The sequence below is a fragment of the Elgaria multicarinata genome, chromosome 4 (genome assembly GCF_023053635.1).
Source record: "Elgaria multicarinata webbii isolate HBS135686 ecotype San Diego chromosome 4, rElgMul1.1.pri, whole genome shotgun sequence".
NCBI lineage: Eukaryota > Metazoa > Chordata > Lepidosauria > Squamata > Anguidae > Elgaria > Elgaria multicarinata.
The window spans coordinates 60,660,157-60,686,459 of record NC_086174.1 but is presented as its reverse complement, the minus strand read 5'-3'; the positions used below and the strand labels follow the sequence as shown (position 1 = coordinate 60,686,459).

Below are 26,303 nucleotides of genomic sequence, written 5' to 3'. Positions count from 1 at the left end.
AATAGCTTCCCTTAAACCTGAGAACTTCTAAAGTAAAAAGCAGCCAGTAGGCCCTCCTTCACACATTGATCCAAAGAACAACAAATGTAGTATTGGAACCTTTCTAGGAAGTTCAGAGATGAAATGAACTAGCTCTATAAAATGAACTAGTATGGACTGAAAAACAATTCTAATATTTAACTCCATCCCACATTTTTGTATCATTTTTGTGTTTTAATGCATATATATGTATTCAATATTGTAATATAAATGTTTGCGGAACATGAATTAGTGTTTTGAGAGTGAAGCAAAAGCACTGGCTGGGGTGTGCTTTTTGTCTGTTCATGCAAGTACACTTAGTCAAAATCTCTGCACTAGCATTGTTAATTAGAAACTAATACTAATGATTGGGCCACAGAACTGAAAGGAGTTCCATCTTCTAAAAATACACACATATATTTAGATTTGTTGACTGATAAGCAGCTAGCGTATTTGCTCTTTTATCAGGAAGATTACTAGCCATTAGACTAATCAGTTTCTATACTTTCCCTAATATCCCTATAACTCTTTTAAAATTAAACATGAGCAATGAGCAATCAGAGTTGCAAATGAGTGTCAAATCCATGAGGCACTAATGATGTGGGGTGGAAAATTTTCCATGTAAAATTTTCCAAAACAATTTATCCCAGTACTTTATTTTTCCATAGATTTCTTTTTCCATTTTATAAGTTCATTACTAACAATGCCAATTGCAGCATATGCCAGTATAAAGCAAGCTTAGCAGTTTCAAAATTGTAGATGAGTGACTACCAGCATATCATGCATAGTTCTCTAAGGGAGCAATCCTACATCCCCTGGACAGAATTATTTGGTTTCCAGGCTTGTTCTGTTTCCTGTTTGTAGACTTGCCTCCAAGCTCAGAGCCAGAAAACAGCGCTCCCCTCCCATTTGTAAACGGTGTGGAGAAAACTGCACCGGCTACCTCTCCACGCTCATTAAGTAGAACTAAAATCAGCATGCTAAATCAGACCATCCTCTAGGTGATGCAAATGATCCTGATTTGTATAGGATTTCCCCCCAAAAAAACCCTCAAAATTTACAAATTAAATTCTGATCTTTCCTCAATAAATTATATTATATATTTATTTATTTGTACACCTTCCCATAGCCGAAGCTCTCTGGATGGTTTACGAAAGATTAAACATTAAAACCTCTATACAAAATTTAAAAACAAAAACACACAACATACAATATACACAAAGACAACTAAAAACGACTTTGAGCCAAACCTAAAAACAGATCCAAGATCAATTAAAACTCATCACATGCTGGCAAAGGCCTGGGAAAAGAGAAAAAGTCTTGACCTGGCGCCGAAAAGATAGCAATGTTGGCACCAATTGGGCCTCATTGGGAGATCATTCCATAATTAGGATGGCACCACTAAGAAGGCCCTCTCCCTTGTTGCCATCTTCCAAGCCTCCCTTGGAGTAGGCACCTGGAAGAGGACCTTAGAGGTTGAGCATAGTGTATGGGTAAGTTCGTGTCAGGAGACAAGTCTGATTAATGATTATATGATCTATTCAATCTATTTTGACTATGGACAGTATTCTATCTGACCCATGCAACATCGGGACCTACCACAGGAGCTAGTGATTCTTAAAGTAATCAGAAACACTTATTTCACAGAACAGAGCTCCACTCACCTGTTTCTACTCATTTCGGATTTCTGGGGTTACTTTAAGAAACGCTAACTCCCTGTTGGACTAATGATGGGTCCTGAAGGTACAACAGAATCAATGGGAATGCAGGGGCAGCACTGGATTACTGTCCTATAGCTATAAAAGCTAACATTTAGCAGAGCATCTTCCCCTAGCATACCCAGCTGACCTTTACCATTTTCAGAGGAGATCTTGCTGGTCGTTCCACACCAACAGAATGTCGGCATGTAATATCTCAAAGGCAGGCCTTCTCAGTTGTGGTGCCCACCCTCTAGAAAACTCTCCTTTTGGCAGTATGGGAGGCAGAAAATGTGGTGTCTTTCAAACACCTCCTGAAAATGTACTTGTTTACTCAGGCTTTCTCTGGCTTGCAATTAATTGCAATTAATCATACGCTGCTCCATTTTACTATTCCTTCTAATTTTTGGTATTGTTAGTGTAGTTGGAATTGTTTGCAATAGTATATTTTAATGTTATTTTCAATATGTATATGTGAATCGCTTAGAGATTTTATTCTATTAAGCGGTATATAGATATTACTAATAAATAAATATTAAGGGCACTTTTAATGGAGTTGAAAGTGTCTCAGAACCTTAAAATTAAACAAGCCTTTTAATAATATAAAGCTTTATTATTCCTAAGAATATTAAATATTATTTAGACTAAATTAATAATGCATACATAGGGCAGTATCCAATTTGACACTACCACTAACATAAATAACATTGGGCTAGCTTGAGCAACCTCTAGTGCCATAGCAATAGCATTTCCAGGAAAACCCAACCCTCCAGTAAATTCTATTGGAGTTGTGCTAACACAGAGGTGTTAGTACAATGTAATGTACGTTAGCAATAATATTAAATTGGATACCACCCATTGTAAATATCGATATATGTCCAAATATAAATACAAATTGTTATACTTACAAGGAAAAATTCTTATACTTAACATCAAAACTGTAACTTATTTAAGAAATAAAAAGACTAGCTAATATTATTTTTTGGGTTATTATCCTCAATCATATAAACTGCACAAGTTTTATCAATTCCACAATTTTCAAAGTTTTCATTAAATATTCTGTAAATGAAGGGATGGGTGTATTTCCTCACTTTTGAGTTAACAAAATATTTGCAGCAGTTAAAAAAGCTCTAAATTAAGGGCCTTGCTAGACGAGGCCCGGTTTCCCTGTGAGGCCCGGTTTCCCTGCTGTGCGTCCAGATGACGCACAGGGGAATCCGGGGTCAGGCCGCGCTGAGACCTCCCTTAACGCGCCATAAGCGAATTCGCGTATGGTGTGCCTTTTCCGCAGCCCCGGCCTGAGGCCGGGGCTGCGGAACGTCTAGCAAGGTCCGTGGCTTTTTGCAGCTACTCGCTTACTCGCGAGTAGCCGGGAAAAGCCACGGACTGGGCACAGCACTCATACGAGCGCTGTGCCCATCGGGCCGGGGGGATCCCGGGGGGGGGGAGATGGGGGAAGGCCGGACTGGCAGGAGAGGGGGATGGCGGAGGGCAGCACAGATCGGGGACGGGGAGGGAGGGCGGAGGGTGGCACAGATCGGGGAGGGATGGCGGAGGGCGGCACAGATCGGGGACGGGGAGGGAGGGCGGAGGGTGGCACAGATCGGGGAGGGAGGGCGGAGGGCGGCACAGATCGGGGACGGGGAGGGAGGGCGGAGGGTGGCACAGATCGGGGAGGGATGGCGGAGGGCGGCACAGATTGGGGACGGGGAGGGAGGGCGGGGAAAGAGTGGGCAGGAGGCATAGGAGGGGATCAGGAGCGGATGGGGGGGCTTAAGTAAAAAAAAACTACTTACTTTCTCCGGAGTCTTCGGGGCGCACGCGGCCCCTTTAACAACAACAACAACAAAAAATGGCCGATGCTGCAGGGCTTCTGGAGTCCCTGCACGCCGTGCATGTAGGAGGCGGGGCAGCGCGCGCTAAAGTTAGCGCGCCGTCGCCCCGCCTCCCTGCCGGCTTATCCGGCATCGTCTAGCAAGACCCTAACTCTCCTTGAGCTAAGGGTACAGTTCCAATGCTATGAACATAAGCCTCCAAACTCATTAGCGTTTCATATGACTGTAAAATACGGTCAATGTTACTTTTGAGCTGACTATATTGGACAGAGTATATCAGTCTGAAAAAAAATATTACTACATGGTCTACACTTCCCAATACTATGTCTAAAAACCTCATCGCGTCTTCCTTTCTCCACATGACAGAATTTTTAACTACAATACCAAGGCTATTTTTTACATTTACACATGAACTATTTCACACTTTACATAGGACCACAGTACATGGATGTTTACAGCCACAAAACCATGGCATTCAAAGAGCTACTTGAAGTGCATCCTAAAGCTTCATCGTGCCTAATGGGATTTTGGACATTTTCCCTACAAGAGCAGAGATGGGGAAGCATGTTTTTGGATCATAGGGTATAAAAGGGAGACCTGCATCTTCAAACATAAGATAAGGTGTCCTCGAGAGCTATGATTGGTTGCAGGTCCTAAGCATGTGTGTTTAAGAGATTCCCCGTATGAAAGAAACTAAGCACATTATCTTTAGGTGACCAAGGCCATGGCTAGACCAGGTCTATATCCCTGGATTGTCCCGAGATCATCCCTGTGCATCCAAATGACACACAGGGGATCCCAGGAGCAGGCAGGGATGACCCCTCTATTTGCCTGGGATAATCCTTAGGTCTAGCTAAGGCCCAAGTATAAGGTTATTCAGTTATTCTTCAAATTAATCCGAAACTCAATGCCTATTCATTGAAACATGTAAATCCTTTCCGAAACAGAAATTACCTTGGCATCCCAGTCTTTATTAAGGTAATATATACATGTGACACATCTTCCATCTCCATTCGGATTATCAACATGACGCACATATCCTGTTCCATTGCCTGGATAACAAGCCACCATTGCCTGCAATCGAAAAGATTCAACATGTGAAAAGAAAGCGACTTCCCTCCATCTCTGAAAGTGGGTTTCTGAACTCCCAAATATCTCTATCTGGAGCCAAGGGTTTACTTTATTCACATCTTTCTAATCTCTATTTTCAACAGAAAAAAGTCAGACTTATTTAAAAGTATGAATTGATGAACAACCAATCTAGTCTGTGACAGCACACTTGAACATAGTAAGCCAACAAAATGGTGAAGTTTGCATTCATTAAAAGTATTTAATAAACATTCAAGTGAATAAATGTATTGCAATAACTTTATACAAATATTAAAAAGAAAAGCACATTTTCTTTTGCAAGTTGTTGTCTAATGCACTTCAGATAACCTAATTCCTACACATTTTACTAATTAGGAAGCAGCTATTTCCAGCCTTGACCACCAAGTAAAATATTAATTAATATAATGTCACTAGTAACCTAACAGCAACAACAGGTTCCTGCCCATAATTTGTGGATTAAACTATCTGCAGTTAACTCACGATTAGTTCTTAGGTTAACTGTGGGTTGTCTAATCCATGAAAAACCCATAGTGTCTAGATCTGCATATCATGAAGCAACCTCTGATCAGGCTGATTGGAAGCTGATTATACAAAACAGCTGCAGGGTGCACCAGGTACATGACCCAGCAAATTGTGGGTTAATTAACCCATGATTTACCACCATTACATGAGAACGGGCCTGTTGTTTAACCAACTATTGTACAGCTGCCAAGAGCAATTTCTCAAGTCATTTACCAAATCACTGATGTGCATGAACAATCATCCCATCTCTGTTTGCCAGATTCACAAATTTATTTAAATTTATTTTTAGGCTGCTTTTAAGAGTGGAATCTTCTCAATGTAAAGTACATAATAAAAATACAGCAATAAAACAATAAGTCAATTTAAACAATGCAAGTGATGGAACAAGCAAAATCTAATCTAAAAAACCAAAAACACACACAAAAAACCACAATGATAACTATCTATCTGCCTAAAAATACAATTCAGAGGAAAACCAACAAAAACAAATGGACCTTCAGAGTTTCTTAGGGCTATACAGGATCTGATTAAATAAATCCAACAGCATGTCAGTGGAAGTCTACTAATGCAACAGGATTTTCTCCCTTTCTACCAGTCAAATATCTGCTCTGGAAGATTTCCCAGCCTCTGGAGCAGATTTTAAGGACATGCAAGGGTTGAAGGAGGAACTGCCCCCTGCCATTTCCACTGAGGGAAGCTGTTCTGACTGTGGAATGACACCACTGGATCTAACTCAGTACATCCTGAATAGGAAATAAGACATGCTAAAATTATTTTCATTATTGTTTTGAAACAAGAGATATGAGAATTATATGACTAAAAGAGAAAAAAAGAGAACTATAGAGTTCTTTTAATTGACTTCTATGTCCAACACTTCTCACTTTTAGGAAAAAGTATATCTTTTGTAGCACCACACTGAACAAGTGACAATAGTGAATTTCAAGACTCTTAATTTGTTCCTGTGGAGAGCCTGTTCTTAGGGTAGGACCATGTACTCTAGGGCAAACCCAGCCCTATCCCCAAATGTGGGGGATCACCCATTACCATCTCTGGGTAATCCCTCCCTTCCTTTCTACTGCCATGATTAAACTACACCTCTTTTATTTAACATACACCATTTTCCCCAAGCTTATTGGGCATGAGACAAACAGATAAGAAGTGCCAGAAAAGTAAATGAAGATATACAGTATTTATTTAAAAGTAAACGAAGTTTATTTTAAGAATGTTGTCACTACTTTTAAACAGTTTCTATACAGTTAGTTTTACCATCCATCAGGTGTTAGAAGCCCCAGTTACTATCCCAAAGCAAACTTAAGCCAACTCCCCTATCAAATGGCACCCCAATTTACTCATATGCCTGACATAAAGGCTTGAATTGAAGACTTATTTCTGGTCAGGTTTGACTTCAACCTGGAATCTTCAATGCTGCTCTATTAGGTCTGGAACAGCAGCTGCTCAGTCTTCAGACCGCCTCTACCAGCTGACACTCAGGCTTCAGCCCTTTCCTCCTCTCCCCTCTTGAAGACCTTCTTTAGCTTCTGGCTTACTTGCTCTCAGCTCAGCCTCCCAGAATTGTAGCTGCTCTTCCTCCTCACAAATGTTTTCTTCAGGCTCTCCAGCCTCTCACAAAGGCTCCTGACAGACTCCCACCATCAGACTCTCCACAGCTCCTTATATTCATTCTAGTCAAAACCCTCAAGCCAGTTAACTTTGGGATGGCCAACATTCCATCACCCCATCTATGTGTAAACCTCTGACCAATGGGCACCTTTAGAATGTTCTGTTATTCTCCAATCAGGTGGTACTAATTTCAATCCTATCTTCTCATATAAATAGAAAGAACCTGGCTTCTATTTTCACTTCCTTGTGGTAACAGTAACTGCCAATTTGCCAGCACAACATTTTTACAATTATTATTATTAATATTATTATTAATATTATTTATATAGCACCATCAATGTACATGGTGCTGTACAGAGTAAACAATAAATAGCAAGACCCTGTCACATAGGCTTACATTCTAATAAAATCATAATAAAACAATAAGGAGGGGAAGAGAATGCACCAAACAGGCAGTATAAAAGTCAGAGCAAAATCAAGTTTTAAAAGCTTTAGGAAAAAGAAAAGTTTTTAGCTGAGCTTTAAAAGCTGCGATTGAAGTTGTAGTTCTCAAATGTTCTGGAAGAGCGTTCCAGGCGTAAGGGGCAGCCGAAGAAAATGGACGAAGCCGAGCAAGGGAAGTAGAGACCCTTGGGCAGGTGAGAAACATGGCATCAGAGGAGCGAAGAGCACGAGCGGGGCAATAGTGTGAGATGAGAGAGGAAAGATAGGAAGGAGCTAGACAGTGAAAAGCTTTGTAGGTCAACAGGAGAAATTTATATTGGATTCTGAAGTGAATTGGAAGCCAATGAAGAGATTTCAGAAGTGGAGTAACATGGTCAGAGCGGCGAGCCAAGAAGATGAACTTAGCAGCAGAGTGGTGAACAGAAACCAATTGACTGATTTGAGAAGAAGAAAGGCCAGTGAGAAGAAGGTTGCAGTAGTCCAACCGAGAAATAACCAATGCATGAACAAGACTCTTGGCAGAAGAGACAGACAAAAATGATCGAATCCTGGCAATATTATACAGGAAAAAATGACAGGATTTAGCTACTGCCTCAATATGAAGAATAAAGGAGAGCGAGGAATCAAATATAAAGCCAAGACTACGAGCTTCCTTGACTGGAGTAAGTGTAACATCATTGACAGTAAGAGAGAATGAGAGATGAGGAGGAAAAACAAGCAATTCAGTCTTTGCCATATTAAGTTTCAAACGACGATGAAGCAACCAAGCGGAGATATCTGAAAGACATGCCGAGATACGATCGTGAACATCAGGAGAAAGATCCAGAGATAAAACATATAATTGTGTATCATCGGCATACAGATGATATTGGAGGCCATGAGATTGAATAAGATTACCCAAGGGCAACATGTATAAAGAAAACAACAGCGGGCCAAGCACCGAGCCTTGCGGAACCCCTACTGAAAGGGGAAAAGAAGACGAGCTGCCATTAGCCAACACGCTGAAAGAGCGACCCGCTAGATAGGAGGGTCGCTCTTTCAGCGTGTTGGCTAATGGCAGCTCGTCTTCTTCTTTTCCCCTTTCAGTAGGGGTTCCGCAAGGCTCGGTGCTTGGCCCGCTGTTGTTTTCTTTATACATGTTGCCCTTGGGTAATCTTATTCAATCTCATGGCCTCCAATATCATCTGTATGCCGATGATACACAATTATATCTTTCATCTCCGGATCTTTCTCCTGATGTTCACGATCGTGTCTCGGCATGTCTTTCAGATATCTCCGCTTGGAGATTTACAATGTAACACTCCTCAAGCACTTGAGTGAAAACTATATTTTTCTTTTAGTGTTAATCCATTTAAACGATACATTTTTCTTTTAGTGTTAACAAAAGACTATAATGTATCTTTTACTGATAGCTTTTTAGGTATGGTCAAAGTCATGCACAGTTTCCCATACTTGACAGTTTGGTTTTTGTTCTACATAGCCCAGTGTTTCTGGGCTTTTTCTGGTTAGATGCTGTAGCAGTCAATTAATGTAGTTCTAATCTAAAATACACATGTAAAGAAACCAAAACCACTGTAGGTTACCCTGCTATGTCACCAGATGTGATGGAAGAACATGTGGGTTATCCCACCTATGTTTCTTTTCTTTTTTTTAATTAACTTTGAGACTTGGGTCTATAGAGCTCACTGCCACAGTTTTTAATAAAGTACTCAATTAGACCTCACTGCTAGATGTCAGCTATAATACTTTTAAACTGCTGCCACTAGAATAAACCCTCTCTACCTAAAAGAAACTTAGTAGATTGTTGCCTATGGCATAAGCATGGGATTGATACTACCACTAGAGACAACCTTCAAATAATAATTCTTCGAATAATAGGCTGATTGTTTAAAGATTCTTAAAATTAAATATGGTTGCTTACCATTCCTAAGATGAGTCTTTTCTGAGCTAAATAAAATCACAATAGCTTTTCCTTCAGATAAAATTTTCCTAAGCTCCACCTTGTAAAAACAGGAACAGGTTTAGGAATTTCCTTAAACGTCCTTGCAAACAAGAACAGTGCAGTACAGCAGTCTTCCTTTGCCTCCAGTTCTTCCTGCTTCTTGGATGATTCAGATGTTTCTGAAGTTCCTTTTGGTCAGATATAAAATAGGAACCTAAAGTATGTTATGTTAACTTGGTTTACTCATAAAATTATCATACTTGGTATATTAAATTTAAAAGTCTGGTTTATTAGGACAATAATTACAAATTTAATGAGTTTACTTTTTAAAGTTTTAAAATATAATAATATTTTTATGAGCAAATCAAGTTACACATAATATAATTTTAGGAATATGAAGACTGTTTTATGTTCCAAAAGTAGCTTTCCTCAACTTGATGCTCTCCAGATGTTTGGGACTACAAAGATGTTTGGGACTACATTCTTGACCATTGGCATACTGCCTGAGGCTGATAGGACCTGAAGCCAAAAGTATCTGGAGGGTACCAGGTTGGGGAAGGCTGTCCTAAAACAAAGTGACTAAAGTGCACTAAAAAATTAAATATTGCTTATTTTTCTATTTCCCCTCAAATTTCCATTTCTACCCCCTTTTTTCCACAGCTTCAAAATTTCCAGAAATTTTACATCTTTCCTTCCTGCATCACTTGTGTGCATTCCAGTAAGTGCATCGCTTTTGTGCCTATTCCCCTTTAAAGGGGGGTCTACAGAGAAGGAATGGTGGAGGGTAAATGCATTTGTACCAGCCTCACTCCTCCCAACAATGACACTGATATTACATCAAAGCACAAAATAAATAAGGATTTGACCACGCTGGCTAACATATTATGACCCTTGGCTCTTCAATCAATCCCATCATACATGTGAAGACTTAGGGCATAATCCTATCAAGATAGTCAGCAACCTCTGAATGTAGAGACTGCAGAGTATCCAATGTAGGGTCTTTGCCTCCACGCTCTAACTGCCCTGCATTTCTGCTACACAAGCAATTTTGAGGGAGAGGGAAAGAGACTGGGGTGGCCATATGACACGTTGTATAGCTGATGCCCCAGTCTCCTCCCATCCCTGGAATGCCCCCCTTTCCTGTTTCCATGCTCTGTTTACAAGCGTGGAAATGTAGCCAGAGCCACAAAGGGGAGGGGGCAGGGAGCACAGTTTCTGGTCTCCAAGGATGGAGCCCTGTCTCTGACCTCGGAACCCAGAATCTGAAGAATCCTAGGTCCCACCAGATGCTGCCATGGGGACACAAGATTGCTCCCTTAGGGGCTGAGTATGTTAAAAACAATAGTGAGTGAACAGAAAGGACTGAATAGCATTTATTCCAAAAATGATTTCCCTTCTTGAAGCAAGATGTATACAATTGATTCTGTATTCATTTACTTCTGCAAAATGAGTGTGCATTCTGTGTATCTGACAATCTGAAATACAGGCAAATGTTTGTAGTACTTTGCCAACTGGGCCAATTCAACTACACTTTTGAAAATGCAGTGAGATATATGATGATTACTTCATTCAAATGCAAAAATATTTGATTATTATAATTATTGTTTATAGGTCTCTACAAAATAGTAGTAGTATCTGGAGCAAAAGAATAAACCCCAGATTCATTTGGGCATTCACGCACCCCACAAAAAAGCAAACAAACCAAACTAAACAACAACATCAACATCAGTCCTAAAAGTCTAACATTTCTTTATCTCTACTACTGCATCTCTATAAAGCAGCTGAGTCTTTTAGGATCCTGATTACTAGAAGTAAAATAATACCAAATAAAGTAATTTGTTCTCTGCTCAGAATGGGAGTTTCCTAGACACGGGAACGGAAAGGCATAGGGGTAAGGGTGAGAGAAAATACACAGCTCAGGTTGCTTGGAAACCTATGAAGCTATTTCCCACAGGCCAATAATACCATGCTTTAGATTAGAGTCATGTAGAACAGATGTAACTTGCCTAGATAAAGTAATTTTGCAGTAGCCAATATGCTGCTTTCTACAGAACTCAACATATATATCGTACTCCCAAAATGTTTTATTCTGCAAAACTAATTATTTTTCTAGATTTAGAATATGCTTGGGGGGTGGGGGAAGAAAAAACATGTTTATACTTCCACCCCTTTTCTCTAGTTATAAAAACAATCTGAAAAGTGTAAAAGTTAATAACAAGAGAACAGGTTAAAAGTAGAGAGATCACACTTTGAAAAGGAATTGCTGGAAAGAGGAGCTGCTATAAAATGTCTATTTAATTTTTTTTGGGGAAGAGACAGGAAGCTATAGGATTAAGCATAGGGTGTATTAAACATATGTCCAAATGAAACTAGTAGAATACACCACAAAACTGAAATGTAAAAAGACCTGCCTGATTAACTGCTAAACTGGGCCCAGAGTAAAAACCAGAGTCTAAGCAATTGTAACAACTTAAGACATGTTACTGGTTGTGTTTGGACGATCACCACAGGAGAAGAAGCCATCATGACTTCTCCCCCTGAGTGTCACATGTGTGACCACCATTTGTATTATTCCCTGTGCTGCAGCATGGGTTGGCATGTCATTCAAATCTGGTGTGCAGTGGGGTGGCTTCGTACCCACCCTACAACCTCTACTACACATTGTAGGCTGTGGGGTGGGTACAAAGCCACCCCCCACTGTATTGTGCTCCAGGTTCAGATAACAAGCTAACCTGTGTGTCTGAACCAGTCACTATCATCTTTTGCACACACAAAATGTCACAATTATTTTTTAAAACAAACAAGCAAACATTAAGGCCACAATCCTTTGCATACTTAGTGGAAATAATTAATCAAACAGGGCTTACTTCCCCCAAAAAAGTGGGGTACAGATACTTTTTTACTTAAAAGATAAATTTAGCTGTGTTCAATATCGTACTGAAAATGGTCAGGATCCACAGAGATTAGTCCTGATAGAAGAATGAAACCTCACATTTCATGGAAGGCATGGCTACTGTTGCTTTAGTAAGATACACAATTAGGAATTTTCAACTGAACTAGCAGAAGGATTTGAAAATATAACTGACATGTTTTCATGGATAGAGCCTCGTGTGGTGCAGAGTGGTAAAGCAGCAGTTACTGCAGCCGAAACTCTCCCCATAGCCTGAGTTCAATCCTAGTGGAAGTTGGTTTCAGGCAGCTGGCTCGGGATGACTCAGCTTTCCATCCTCCGGAGGTTTCTGCTTTTACCCAACAAGCTACAGTTGGCTGATTTGAACACTGTTGAGAGTGTCATGTGAACCTGGACAGATAGGTTGCTTAGGGGCTAAACAATCCAACTGTTAACCCATGGTTTGTTGTTGGATTAACTGTTGGGTTGTTTAACCCCTAAACAACCCATCATTCTGAGTTCGTATGTCATGCTGAACAACCTACGAACAACCTAATCATACTGCAGTTAAAGATTAAAAGCAGAAGTGGCTGGCATGCTGCAGGGAGTGTGCCTGCTCTCTCTCACTCATCCCTAGCAGCCCATGGTTTGTTTAACTACGGGCTGTTGTTATGTGTGCACTGCCTAAATGATCCCTACTTGATGCTTCCCAGATCCCAACATCTTAAACAAAACCAAGTACAGAAGGCTAGACAAACCCAACATTTTATAAAACTTCCAACCGTTGGTTTTACATACTTATTCTGACTCATTCTTGTTCTGCTGGTACAATCACTGGTTCCACAAGTGTTTTGATAGAACCCTTATTTTGAACAAGTAACTTGGTTTTGGGGGGAGGGTGTTTGTTCAAATTGAAGTCTTTCAGGTAATGCTTCAGATTCTGTTCTAGTTGAGTGGGAAGGTTAGTGCCAGGTTTTTGTTCTCCCTCTTATCATGTTGATTTGGTGACACTTTTTCTGACAGAAGACTCAGGCTGAAAACCCATGTGCAATCAAGGAGGAAGCCTCATTGAATTCTGTGGAACTTGCTTTCAAGTAAATGTGCTTAGCATTGCGCTAATAGTATATCTGACTTGATTGCTTGGAAGTCTGGTTTCCCTACTATGTTCCAAGAAGCATAAACACAAATGATTACTAAAAAGCACTTAGTTTGGAAGGTGCATTATACACACATAAAACAAGATTTAAACCTAACAGTAGTCACCCGCATATCTTCTAGTTTCAGATACAGCAGAGAATCAAAACTTAGTAACCCTAATTGTATGCTTTAACATATCACAGTAAGATAAGCCAATGCACTGAACATTTCTGTGTTCTATTACACTTACTAATTTTTGGGAAAGCATACAAGAGTTGAAAACTACATACGCAATGTTACTGAACTGAATCTATAAAAAGAATTTTTTAAAGAGTACTTTTCTCAGCATTTATGAGAGCAGGCAATAAAATAAAGTAGACGAGCTTGGAGACCACAATAAATTATAGTTTATTGTGAGGAGAAAAAGATCTGGTGAGCCTTGGGCTGGCATCCCTCCTCCTTTGGCACAGCCACTAGGAGGATATCGGAAGCATTTGCTTCCATTTTAAATTAACCACAGTTTAGCATTAGGTTTGCAGTATGGTGCCATTCAGATGTTTTGGCCTACAATTTCTACCATTGGCTATGCTGGCTGGGACTGATGAGAGTTGTAGCCCCAAATAACCAGAGGGCAACAAGTTGGGAAAGCTGCCCTAAATTTGTGGTTAATCTGAACTATGGCTTGCTGAAACAACATCTTCAAACATGGTTTGAAGCTGGCTCCTATAAATAAACCATAGTCAAAATTAACCACAGTTTGTTGTGTTCAGATGAAACAAAAAGCTGCAGTTAACCAGAAACCAATGAAAGCTTACATTCTCTTTGCAGCTGTGCTGGAAGAGGAAAGGGAGGGAGCACACAAGTCCAAGGCTTGCTGAGGCTCATTCCCATCATAATAAAGTTATTTATCATGACATCTGAAGTAGCTGAATGTTCACATGTTCATAAAGTGTCAAAATAACTTCATTTTTCAAACAATGTGGTATGGGGACACCAAGTCATCTTGTCTGCCTCCTGAGGAATCTGTATAACGAACAAGTAGCAACGGTAAGAACAGACCACGGAACAACGGACTGGTTTAAGATTGGGAAAGGAGTACGGCAGGGTTGTATACTCTCACCTTATCTATTTAACTTGTATGCAGAACACATCATGCGACGTGCTGGGCTTGACGAATCCAAGGCTGGAGTTAAAATTGCAGGAAGAAACATTAACAACCTCAGATATGCAGATGACACCACTTTGATGGCTGAAAGTGAGGAGGAGCTGAGGAGCCTTATGACAAAGGTGAAAGAAGAAAGTGCAAAAGCCGGGTTGCAGCTAAACCTCAAAAAAACCAAGATTATGGCAACTAGCTTGATTGATAACTGGCAAATAGAGGGAGAAAACGTGGAGGCAGTGACAGACTTTGTATTTCTGGGCACAAAGATTACTGCAGACGCTGACTGCAGCCAGGAAATCAGAAGACGTTTACTTCTTGGGAGGAGAGCAATGACAAATCTTGATAAAATAGTTAAGAGCAGAGACACCACGCTGACAACAAAGGTCCGCATAGTTAAAGCAATGGTATTCCCCGTAGTAACCTATGGCTGCGAGAGCTGGACCATAAGGAAGGCTGAGCGAAGGAAGATAGCTGCTTTTGAACTGTGGTGTTGGAGGAAAATTCTGAGAGTGCCGTGGACTGCAAGAAGATCAAACCAGTCCATACTCCAGGAAATAAAGCCAGACTGCTCACTTGAGGGAATGGTATTAAAGGCAAAACTGAAGTACTTTGGCCACATAATAAGAAGACAGGATACCCTGGAGAAGAGGCTGATGCTAGGGAAAGTGGAAGGCAAAAGGAAGAGGGGCCGACCAAGGGCAAGATGGATGGATGATATTCTGGAGGTGACAGACTTGACCTTGGGGAAGCTGGGGGTGGCGACAGCCGACAGAAAGCTCTGGTCCATGAAGTCACGAAGAGTCGGAAACGACTGAACGAATAAACAACGATGTCCAATTGTGCCCCAATGCTAGTGCAAATGATATTGCACTAACATAAATCAAGGCTTGAGCACAGGTAGGGCAACCTTTATGGGAACTAAGAAAGGTGTCTGAGGGTGCATTGGTGCCAACGGGTACTATGTTACTTACTCCTGACCTAGTGCAATGGCATTAGCACTTGCGCTAAGACACAAATGGATACATGTCAGTAACTTTTAATTGCTGTTAACACTCTATGCATCTGATGGACCGTGAAAGCTTATACTAGAATAAATTTGTTAGTCTTTAATTATTCTTATACTAGCATCAATTTGTTAGTCTTTATCATTTTTATAAATGATAAAGCTTGCATGATTGTATAAATACTACATACACAAAGGTATTCCACTTCCTTACAAATCTAGATGTGTTGCCACAGCCCCTTTATGTAAAAATAAGCAGGTTTCCTTCCTGTAGAAAACAGACAAGGCCTTTTCCTGTCAGAATCTGAGTGAGCAAAGCAGTTGCTTAAACAAGATTTTAAATTTTTACTAGCAGTGTGGTGATAAGAGAACCAACCAACTAGATAACTATTATAAATACTTGAGCAACACCGACACTAAGGCCTGAGAAAAAACTATGCTTTATAGAAAGACTGCAGATGTAAAATATCTGGAAATAATGAAGGCATGGACAAAAATGTTGCACAGAATCTTTGTAAGATTCTCAGCATAGTTATTTCTTCCATTTCCTATTAAAATTATTGATCCATTGTATCTTTTACTGATAATCATTTTGGGATTCTTCAAGTCATGCTAAGTTTCCCAACATGGAGTCCATGTTTTTGGACTTGTTTCCTCTGCTTCCATTTCTTCCTGCTTTATCTGGCTTCTAGGATGATTCAGATGTTTCAGGGACTACTTGCTAAAATTCCTTCTGGTCAGACATAAACTAGAAACCTAAAATATATTATATATTACTTGATATGCTCATAAAATTATTAATGTTTAGTATGTTAACATTTTAAAGTATAGTTTATTCAGGCAAAATTTTCAAACTTATTGAGTTTACTTTTCAAAGTTTTCAAATATAACAATAATTTTACGAGCAAACAAAGTTATACATAATTTAACTTTAGAAACATAAAGCCTGCCTTATATTCCTAAAGTGGCCTTCCTCAACCTGGTGCCCTTAAGAATATTTTAGACTATAATGCCTAGCATTCCTGACCAGTGGCCATCCTGCATTGGGCTAATAGGAACTGAAGTCCAAAATATCTTGACAGTGCAAGGTTGGGGAAGGGTGTTCTAAAGCAATAAAGTAACTTGTAAAGAGTTCTAAAAATGTAAGTATTGCTTATTTTTTAATTTCCCCCCGAATTTCTATTTTTCCCCACTTCAGAATTTCCAGAAATTTTACATCTCTACCCAGTACCAGGAAACAGGGAAGGCCTCCTGACCTGCAAGCACACTCAAAAGAAGCTACCCATTTTCTGTGCTAAAGCTAGAAAAAATAGATCACAATTCTGTGTAATAGAATTTTCAAAATTATCAATGAATTTGCAAAAAGAATATTGATTTAAATGGGAACCTTGGGTTAAATTCAATGTTGTATGAGTAGACTTTGGCTCACATAACGCAACTTCCCCAAGCTCTCTTCCGCACTGCAACTTTCTGCACACTTCCAAAACCTGCACTGGAGGGTTGCCCAACTATATGGAGCAGATCTGGGGGCAAACGGAGAGATCCCCAAAGGGAAGCAGAAATCCATTCCACCAGCTGTTTCCATTCCACTGATAGACACCTAATGCTGGATACAACTCTTTTTGATAAACAATGAAAATCACCCAACTTTAATTAAATTTGTATTAGATTTAATACAAATCTCAGCCTGAGACCGTGGAATGTGTGGCCAGGTGTCACGGTTTGTCCCAGCTACTTGTGGTTCCTTGCGAGGAGCCAGGACCGGTGCACGGGATGCAGAGCTCCTCAGGAGCTCTGTGCCCATCGGGGATGGGGTGGGGGGAGCGGGGAATTTTTTTTTAAAAAAGTTACCTTTTGCGTACGAGTGCTCCTATCTCTTTAAAAACAAAATGGCGGGCGTGATGCCTCTCCCTCTGAGGTCGTCGCACGCCACGTGTGAACAGAAGGGGAGATCTCACAATAAAAATATTGCAGGGTCTTCATCCCTCCGTCGCGCTAAACCACTAGGTCTAGCTGAGGTCCAGTTCTCTGATTTTTGTTCCTTTTCTTTCTTCCCTTTTGTGTTTCTTTTAATAATTTCTGTGATTGTAACACACACCACTCAAATCACTGTTATACTGTGATTCTTTTGGAATGTACAGTGTTAATTAAGGAAGAAAGAGCCTAGACAGAAATTTAAATATGGAATTTCCTTAAAATGTTCTTATGAAAAACAACAACCTTATAGCTTCTAATTATTAACATGCAGTATATCACTTCTCTTACCCAAGAGTGAACATGTTTAGAAATAGGGCATGTACTAATTAAGCTGTCTTATGAACTGTGGTATTAGAAGACTGAGAACAAAATGTTCTCGATTCTATCCAACAGTGGGAAATAAAGATACTCACACTTCTTCTCTGCCCTGATTTACTACTTCAAGAAGTAGCAGTATTGTATGTGGCCATTAAAAATCAAATTAGCAGAAACCTTTTCAGGTAGCAGAATATTCTGGATTTCTATATACTGTAATTCCCCAAGAAATACTATTAAATGTTTAAAACTAGAATTCCAGTATAACAAAAAGAGCCAACAAAGTCCATACAATCAAGATTTGCAAAATCCATACTTGTATTGGCGGGGAGAAGGGTACGTTAATGAAGAAGTCTTTTTTTACCCAAGTTTGTATCACCTAATGTAAGGCAGACTTTGCAGGAGAGAACATGTACTTAAAGAACGTGTACATGGAGAAGCAGATAAGAAACTAGGAGTGAACAAGATGGACGAGAAGCCAAGGCCATAGCTAGACCTAAGGTTTATCCCACGATCATCCCGGGTTCGTCCCTGCCTGAGCACTGGATCCCCTGTGTGTCACTTAGATGAACAGGTTTGACCCCAGGACAATCCTGGGATAAACCTTAGGTCTAGCTACAGCCCAAAACAATGTTTTGTACATATTAAAGCAAAAGTCTTGGTTAATATTCTTATTTGGAGATCACTGCAATTAGTTGAGGGGGGAAGGGCAAATTCTCACTAAATTCCAATTCACTTTTCAATGTCTAAGGGCCTTGCTAGACCTACCTTTGAATCCGGCCTTCAGGCGCGGCGAGCCTGTGCTACAATTAGCATGGGCCGTCGTGCCTATCCAGACGTCAGACGCGACGGGGAAAGGAAAGCCCCATTGCGTCGCCCATTTTTAAAAAATCTTAAAGGGGCCATGTGCGCAGGAGTGCACCAACGAAAAGGTAAGTGTTTTTTTTAAAAAAATAAAGGGTTCCCCTCTCCCCCTGCTCCCGATTTCCCCCCCCAATGTCTGATGGCCCCCCGCTTGCCAGTCCCCCCGCTCGCCAGTCCACCCCCCACTCGCCCCGCCCACTTGCTCACCCGCTCGCCAGGTCCGATGCCCCCTCTGCCGCCCCGGCCGCGATCTCCCTACCCTGGCTCCACTCCCCCCCATCTCTCCTGCTGGGTCCACTCTTTCCCCCCTGGCCCCCATCACTCCCCCCTGCGATTCCCTCGCCCCGATGGGCACAGCGCTCCGCTTCTCCCGCCTACTCGCGAGTAAGCGAGCAACCAGGAAAAGCCACGGAACCTGCTAGACTTTCCGCAGCCCAGTTCTCAGCCCGGGGCTGTGGAAAAACCAGCCCAAAAGTGGTGCCGGTTATCCCGGGCCAAGGGAGGGTTTAGCCTGGCCTGACCCCGGGATCCCCTGTGCGTCATCTGCAAGCACAACAGTTAGCCCAGGCCTCGCACTGGGCTAAACCCTCGTCTAGGAAGGCCCTAAGTTCTATCAAGCATACTTCCACTTCCCTTACTCGGCTTCGTCCTTTTTCTTCTGCTGCCCCTTACACCTGGAACGCTCTTCCAGAACACTTGAGAACTACCAACTCAATCACAGCTTTTAAAACTCAGCTAAAAACTTTTCTTTTCCCTATAGCTTTTAAATGTTGAGTTTGTTCTGACTCTATACTGTTAGCCTCACCCTACCCGGTGCCTGTTTACACTTCCCTGTGCCTGTTTGCATTCTCTTTCCCTCATTGTTTACTACAACTTTATTAGATTGTAAGCCTATGCGGCAGGGTCTTGCTATTTACTGTGTAATCTGTACAGCACCATGTACATCGATGGTGCTATATAAATAAATAAATAAATAATAATAATAATAATAATAATAATAGCACTGAGAAAGGAGTTATGGAAGAAAAATACACCAAAAAGAACAGTAAAAGATGCCAATCTTTAACAAATGCCTTTGTATAGATTAAAGTGGGCCAAGTCACCCACATAAGGAGAAGCACTCCACCGGATTCTGCATTAGTAAGTCTGCATTAGTAAGTCTATGACTGTAGTAAGTCATAGCTAGGAGGAGAGAAAGAGAGAAAGGCAGCAATACTCGCTGGAGAGTCTTAAATAAATCTTATGGCCATTTCTACACCTGCCTTTTTCCCCAGGACAAAAACATCGTTCCTGTGTTTTTTCCCTAGAAAAAAGGCAGATGTAGGTGTAGAAATGGCCTAAGTGGCAAATGAATCACTGAGGGCCTAATTACAGCCATGATCATAATGCAATTGTGATCAAGAGAGAATTTAGAAAGGTACATTTTCCATGGATACCAGTTAGAATAAAATGGATTACCTGCAGTAATTAATATCCTAGAATATGTACACAATTTGTTAATAGCTTTGAAAATCATTTGTTTAGGCATTATATTATCCCTACCATTCAGAGGTTAATCTTCCATGGGAACTATAGACACTGAATGTTGAGGGAGAAGGCCTTTCCCTAGATCGTATCTCAAAACCTAATTGAAATTTGTTATCTTGTCAGTGGCATATAAAGTAAGTTTAAATTCTTTTATCAAATTTCTTATGCTAATGTTGGGCAGTGAGTGCCATTTCCAATTCTGATCATGAAGGGTATTTATAAAACTAATCAGCCCAGTTAACAACTTTCATTATAAAAAGGCTTAATATGAGAACAATTATAAATGCTATATAAAGGATAATGAATAACAAATATAAAGAAGCAGCTGTAACATATCAAATGATGATAATTTTTGACTAACATTTTCTATTGCCATTCCAATCATAACTTTCTCAAAAGTCACACTCCTTGCCCCCCCCCCAGATGTTTAAAGAGAATCAATTTGTTCATCAGCATGGATATTCCAGATTCTATGTTTCCACTGATGATAATTGATTAAAATTTGTTATTTGTCCATGATTAACATGTTTGCTATTAGTGTTCTGTGCTTAATTTTTATATATCTTTCCAAATATCCCATTAAGACAACTGTAGTATTTAATCGGACCTCATAAACAATGTGTCTTATTCATAATATTTCCTCAATATTTCCATGCATACAGAGTTTGCACTTTAGAATCTTCAACACAGAGACTGGGCTGGATGAGGGCCAATAAACTGAAACTGAATCTTGGCAAATCAGAAGCCCTGAGGGTGAATGGTTCCCAGATCCCAGAGACAGGCTAACTGCTGATTCTGGATGAGTTTGCACTCCCTCTGAAAGATCAAGTTTGTAGTTTGGGGGTTCTCCTATATCCATCACTGTCACTGGAAGCCCAAGCAGCCATGGTGGCTTGTAATGCTTTTTACGAGCTTCGCCTGGTTCACAAACAGGCATCAATAACCTCAAGTCTGGATTACTGCAAGGTGCTCTATGTGGGGCTGCTCTTAAGGCTGCTCTGAGAGCTGGAGCTAGTGCAGAATGCAGCAGCTCTGCTGTTATTGGGAGCTGCTCCTTTTCAGCATGCAACTCCTTTGCAGAGGGAGCTGCAATGACTGCCTATTTGTCAAGTTTAAGGTTTTGGTACAAACGTACAAAGCCCTAAACAACTTGGGACCAGGATACCTGAGAGAGCACCTTCTTCCGTATCAACCTGCCAGTCACTGAGGTCATCAGAGTACATGATCCTATTGGTTGCACATGGACCTATGGACAGACTGGAATTCGTTCAGAAAAGAGCCTTCAGGGTAGTAGAGCCCTTTCTATGAAACTTCCTATGGAACCAGTGTGGTGTAGTGGCTAGAGTGTTGAACTGGGAGTCAGGAGATTCAGGTTCTAGTCCCCACTTGACCATGTAAGCACAATGGGTGACTTTGGGCCAGTCACAGACTCTCACAGCCCATCCTACCTCACAGGGTTGATGTTGTGAGGATAAAGTGGAGAGGAGAATTATGTACACCACCTTGGGTTCCTTGGAAGAAACAAGTGGGATATAAATGCAATAAATAAATAAACAAACTCCCTGTCTCTGGAGGTCAGGGAGGCACCAACACTGTGTTGTTTTCAGCACCTCCTGAAAACAACTCTTTTCCAAGAAGCCTTCCTTGGTTGAACAACCATAGTTTCACTGGCATTCTGGTTTTTAAAAAGAATTATTTTATCTCTCGTTCACTGCTCCAGAACCTGTTTAGATATGAAGTGGTATACAAATGTTGTAAATAAACAAACCAGATGTAGTTCCTCACATCTTTTCCAGTCCTAACACCACCTATACCAAACCTTATAAATATTCACCTTGAAACCATATTGAATGACTATATCAGGCTGCAATCCTATACATGTTTACCAAGGAGTTAGTCCACTGAACCCAATGTGGCTTACCTCTGATTATAATGCGTGTTAGAAATCTTAATTTACAAAGTCTATCCCTAACCCATTTTAATTTACAACTTCAATACTTTCTGCCTATCTTCATTAAAAATTCAGATTTTTGGGGTTAAGAGGCCCTTTTGATCTCCATAAAATATCAATCTGTAATGTCAATAGACATATAAGGTAAATTATTAAAACATTGCAGACATAATGTCAAGTTTGGAAGAGCATGGGAACCTTCATTCAATTCAGGTAATTAAAGAAAAATACAGTTTTGTGTGAAATAAAAAACAAACTTAGGGGTATGCCTTCACCCCACGGATCTCCCCATGGGCTGCCGCCATACCAACAAATGTGTTGCATATCACTGGCTTAGAAATTATTGCTAATACAGGATTCTAGAACCAATGCAAAGCTGTCTGGAGCCAAGTGCTGCTTACATGCATCACAATGGCTAGATCTACACCAAGCAGGATAGAGCACTAGGAAAGCAGTACCCTATTTCTTCGATTCTAAGACACACTTTTTCCCCATATAAACATCTCTAAAAATGGGGTGCGTCTTAGAATCGCGGGTGTGTCTTAGTTTTTTTTTCTGTTGGTGGTACTGAAATTAGTGTGCATCTTACAATCGAAGAAATACGGTATATAAGAGGCAGGAGCCACACTACTATAGTGATATTGAAGTACACTGACAACTGTTGGGGCCCATTGACACATACCATATACCGCTTTCATAGCGCTATATCCTGCTTAGTGTGGCTCCTGCCTCTTATATACCACTTTCATAGTGCTATATCCTGCTTGGTGTAGATCTGGCTAATGTTTTCCTTATTTCATTTTTCAACAATATTCAACAGTTCCTATTTTCTAGCCAAAATGGTCTAGGAATCTTTGTTCTTCAGCCATGGTATGGTTTTTTAAGGCTTATAACTATTATATAAATACAATCTAAAAGTCAACATGATAGTATTTTTCCACACAAGCAATAGAAAGGCATCCTTCCTTGGGATACTTTTTCAGAAAGAAAACAATCACAGCATCATACACTGCTCCCACTTCCCAGAAGGTTGATCAGAATGCTTCTCCTGCTATAGGCTTCTCCTGCCCTCCTCCAGCAACAAAAGTTTTGAACGTGTGTCAACAGATCCTCTGGAATGGCACTCACTGGCACATGGTGAGGAGGGAGGCTGCAGCAGAATGGAGAAATTTGAGGGACGCAGTGGTGCTACCTCGCACAAAAGAAAGTGCTTTCCCACTCATGCAAAACAACTCTAGGTCCAAGCCATAATTTGTCATTACATCTCAACTGAGTAAAACATGGTTTGCCAGGAGAGGAAGTGCAAGAAGAAAAGCTGGAATGTACACTCAACATACTAACCCACACTCAGTGCTGAACCAGGTCATTTTCTGCAGGTGGCTTGTTAATCACGTAGTGTGGCTTGTTAATTCCCCTGAGCAATCCAACAACAAAACATGGGTCCTTAAGGTAGATTGTTTGAGAAAAGTAAGTCACATGCATGGTTAACAAGCCACACTGCAGAAAAAGTCCTGGGTTTAGACAATACGCTGATCCACGACTCAACAAACAACCCACAGTTCAACAACAACCCACACTCAACCACTGAGGCCACAGCTAGACTTAAGGTTTATCCTGGGATCATCCAGGGTTCACCCCTGCCTGAGCACTGGATCCCCTGTGTGTCACCTAGATGAACAGGTTTGACCCCTGGACGATCCAGGGATAAACCTTAGGTCTAGCTATGGCCTGAGTGTAGGTTAGCATGTTGTGTGAACCCAGTCCGTTTCTAAGCCTGAGGACACCTCCAAACTGAATCAGTGACACTACTTATAACAATTGGGAATAGATTACAATTACACATTTAGTACAGTATAGAAAATACTTGATGTAATCAAAAGTAGGGCTGGTTTTCAAGTGATACTACTAAATAGGAGTGCAAATTGGTAAGTAGCCCTATTTTATAACTCTAATTTGGTCACTTCAATACAAACTGGTGATTCTGCAGTTGCTATTGCCAAATCTTGATTTGTTAAGTGAGTCAGGACCATGCAGTTTTACCCTACATGTCTAAATTACCTAAAATTCACTTCTAAAAAGCAAGAGATGGATCTATAGCTGTGCTGAGTCTTCTCTAATAGAGAGAAGATGCTATATAGTCCAATTCCATCCAGAGTGCCATATGTTTTGTTCTGTAATATTAAGGAAAAACAGAAGCCACAAAAACTCATGCTACATTAAACCTGTTACCACAGGACTGGTTTTGTCATAACTAAACTGTATAAATGCCTTTTAAATTACAACAGTATCTTCACAAGTTCTACACAGCCAACAATAAAGGGCCTTGATTCCAATTGCCCATAGAGAAGGTTGCCTTATGCAGGACGCCCATTTTATTTTTTTCATTTGACATATGCTCCACTCATCTGAAAGTTATTCTCGCAGACATTTTGGATCTACTGGTGTGTGTGTGTGTGTGTTTCACTACCTACATAATACTGAATAAATCTTTATTAAACAGTATTTGTTAAATAATGTGTTACATTTTTATTGTGAAAGGAAGCAAGACCTGTCGTTTGTTGATTCTTTGGCCAGCTTTTCTGCAAAGTATGGGCTATTTTCAAATCAAACTTCACACACAAAACACTAGATTTACATGTGTATTTTTGTCTCACTTGCTTCAAAAAGATGTGCTCAATGTTTATACAAAACTTCAAAGCTGTAAGCCAGCAGCCCAAGTTGTATTTATGCTTTAAAAACTAAATCTAAATCCAGTCCTTATTCACCAGTGCAAGTCAGTCAGGTTAAGTCCCATTTGTACCATCTGAAAAATATGCACCACAGAGGATGCAAAAACAATGAAAGAGTCGATCGATCAGGCAGCAATCTTCATCTGAAATACAGCCTCAACTATTTTTTCCCCAACACTGTTAGCAATTGTCAAATTTTATCTTGTTATATAGCTAGAAATGTAAAAAAAAAAGGCGGGGGAATAAGCAATACTTATTTTTTAGTGCACTTTACAGATCTAAATCACTTTGTTGCTTTAAGACAGGGCTTTGCTAGACCTACCTTAAAATCCGGGCATGTGGAGGGGCGAGCCCGTGCTGCAACTAGCGTGGGCTGTCGCTCTAATCCACATGTCAGACACAACGGGCTAAAGGAAAGCCCCATCGCGTCTGCCATTTTTTAAACTTTTAAAGGGTCGGGTGTGCAGGAGCGCACGAGCACTAAAGGTAAGTTAAACAAACAAACAAACAAAAGGTTTCCCTGCTCCCCCTGCCCCTGATCTCCCCCCCCCCGGCCACAATCTCTCCCCCTGCCCCGTGCACGGCTTCTCCCAGCTACGCGCAAGTAAGCCACATAGCCGGGAAAAGCCACGGAACGGGCTAGACCTTCCGCGGTCCCGGGCTCAGCCCAGGACTGTAGAAATACCGGGCCAAAAGTGGAGCCCGTTAACCCGGGGCAAAGGAGGGTTGACCCCTGCCTGACCCCGGGATCCCCTGTGCATCATCTGGACATACAGGGGCGAGCCCGGGTATCACCCCGGGCTAAACCCTGGTCTAGCAAAGCCTACAGTCTTTCTCAATGTGGTATCCTCCAGATATTTTAGACTTCAGCTTCCCTCAGCCTCAGATAACATGGCCAATGATTAGGAATGATGGGAATTGTAGTTCCAAACATCTGGAGGACACCAGGTTTGGGGAGGGTTGCTTTGAGAACATAAAGCAGCCCTTCTGTTATTTTATGTATGTCTTCGTTTGCTCATAAAATTATCGTTACATTTTAAAGCTTTTAAAAGTGAACTCAGTAATGATTGTCTGAACAGATTATTTATTTATTTATTTATTACATTTTTATACTCCCCAATAGCCGAAGCTCTCTGGGCGGTTCACAAAAATTAAAACCACAATAAAACCCAACAGGTTAAAAACACAATTTCGAAATACAATATAAAAAGCGCAACCAGGATAAAACCACACAGCAAAATTGATATAAGATTAAAATACAGAGTTAAAACAGTAAAATTTAAATTTAAGTTAAAATTAAGTGTTAAAATACTGAGTGAATAAAAAGGTCTTCAGCTGGCGACGAAAGCAGTACAGTGTAGGCGCCAGGCGGACCTCTCTGGGGAGCTCGTTCCACAACAGGGGTGCCACAGCGGAGAAAGCCCTCCTCCTAGTAGCCACCTGTGTTTCTGATGCTCTAGCAGTCATTTAATTAGAGCTACATTAAATGACTGCTAGAGCATCAGAAACACAGGGCTCTCAAACCCAACTGTCAAGAATACACATTACATAGTCTTTAGA

The 26,303-nt window shown here is 40.7% G+C and overlaps 1 protein-coding gene across 2 annotated transcripts in view; it reads right to left on the bottom strand.

The window, feature by feature from the left end:
• The window catches only part of EGLN1 (egl-9 family hypoxia inducible factor 1), a 49,560-nt gene that overhangs the window by 10,216 nt on the left and 13,041 nt on the right, over positions 1-26,303 (bottom strand). For both annotated transcript variants that reach the window (XM_063124384.1, XM_063124385.1), the window contains exon 2: positions 4,505-4,624. In XM_063124384.1, coding sequence (XP_062980454.1) covers positions 4,505-4,624 — 120 coding nt within the window. The remainder of the gene's footprint in view (positions 1-4,504; positions 4,625-26,303) is intronic.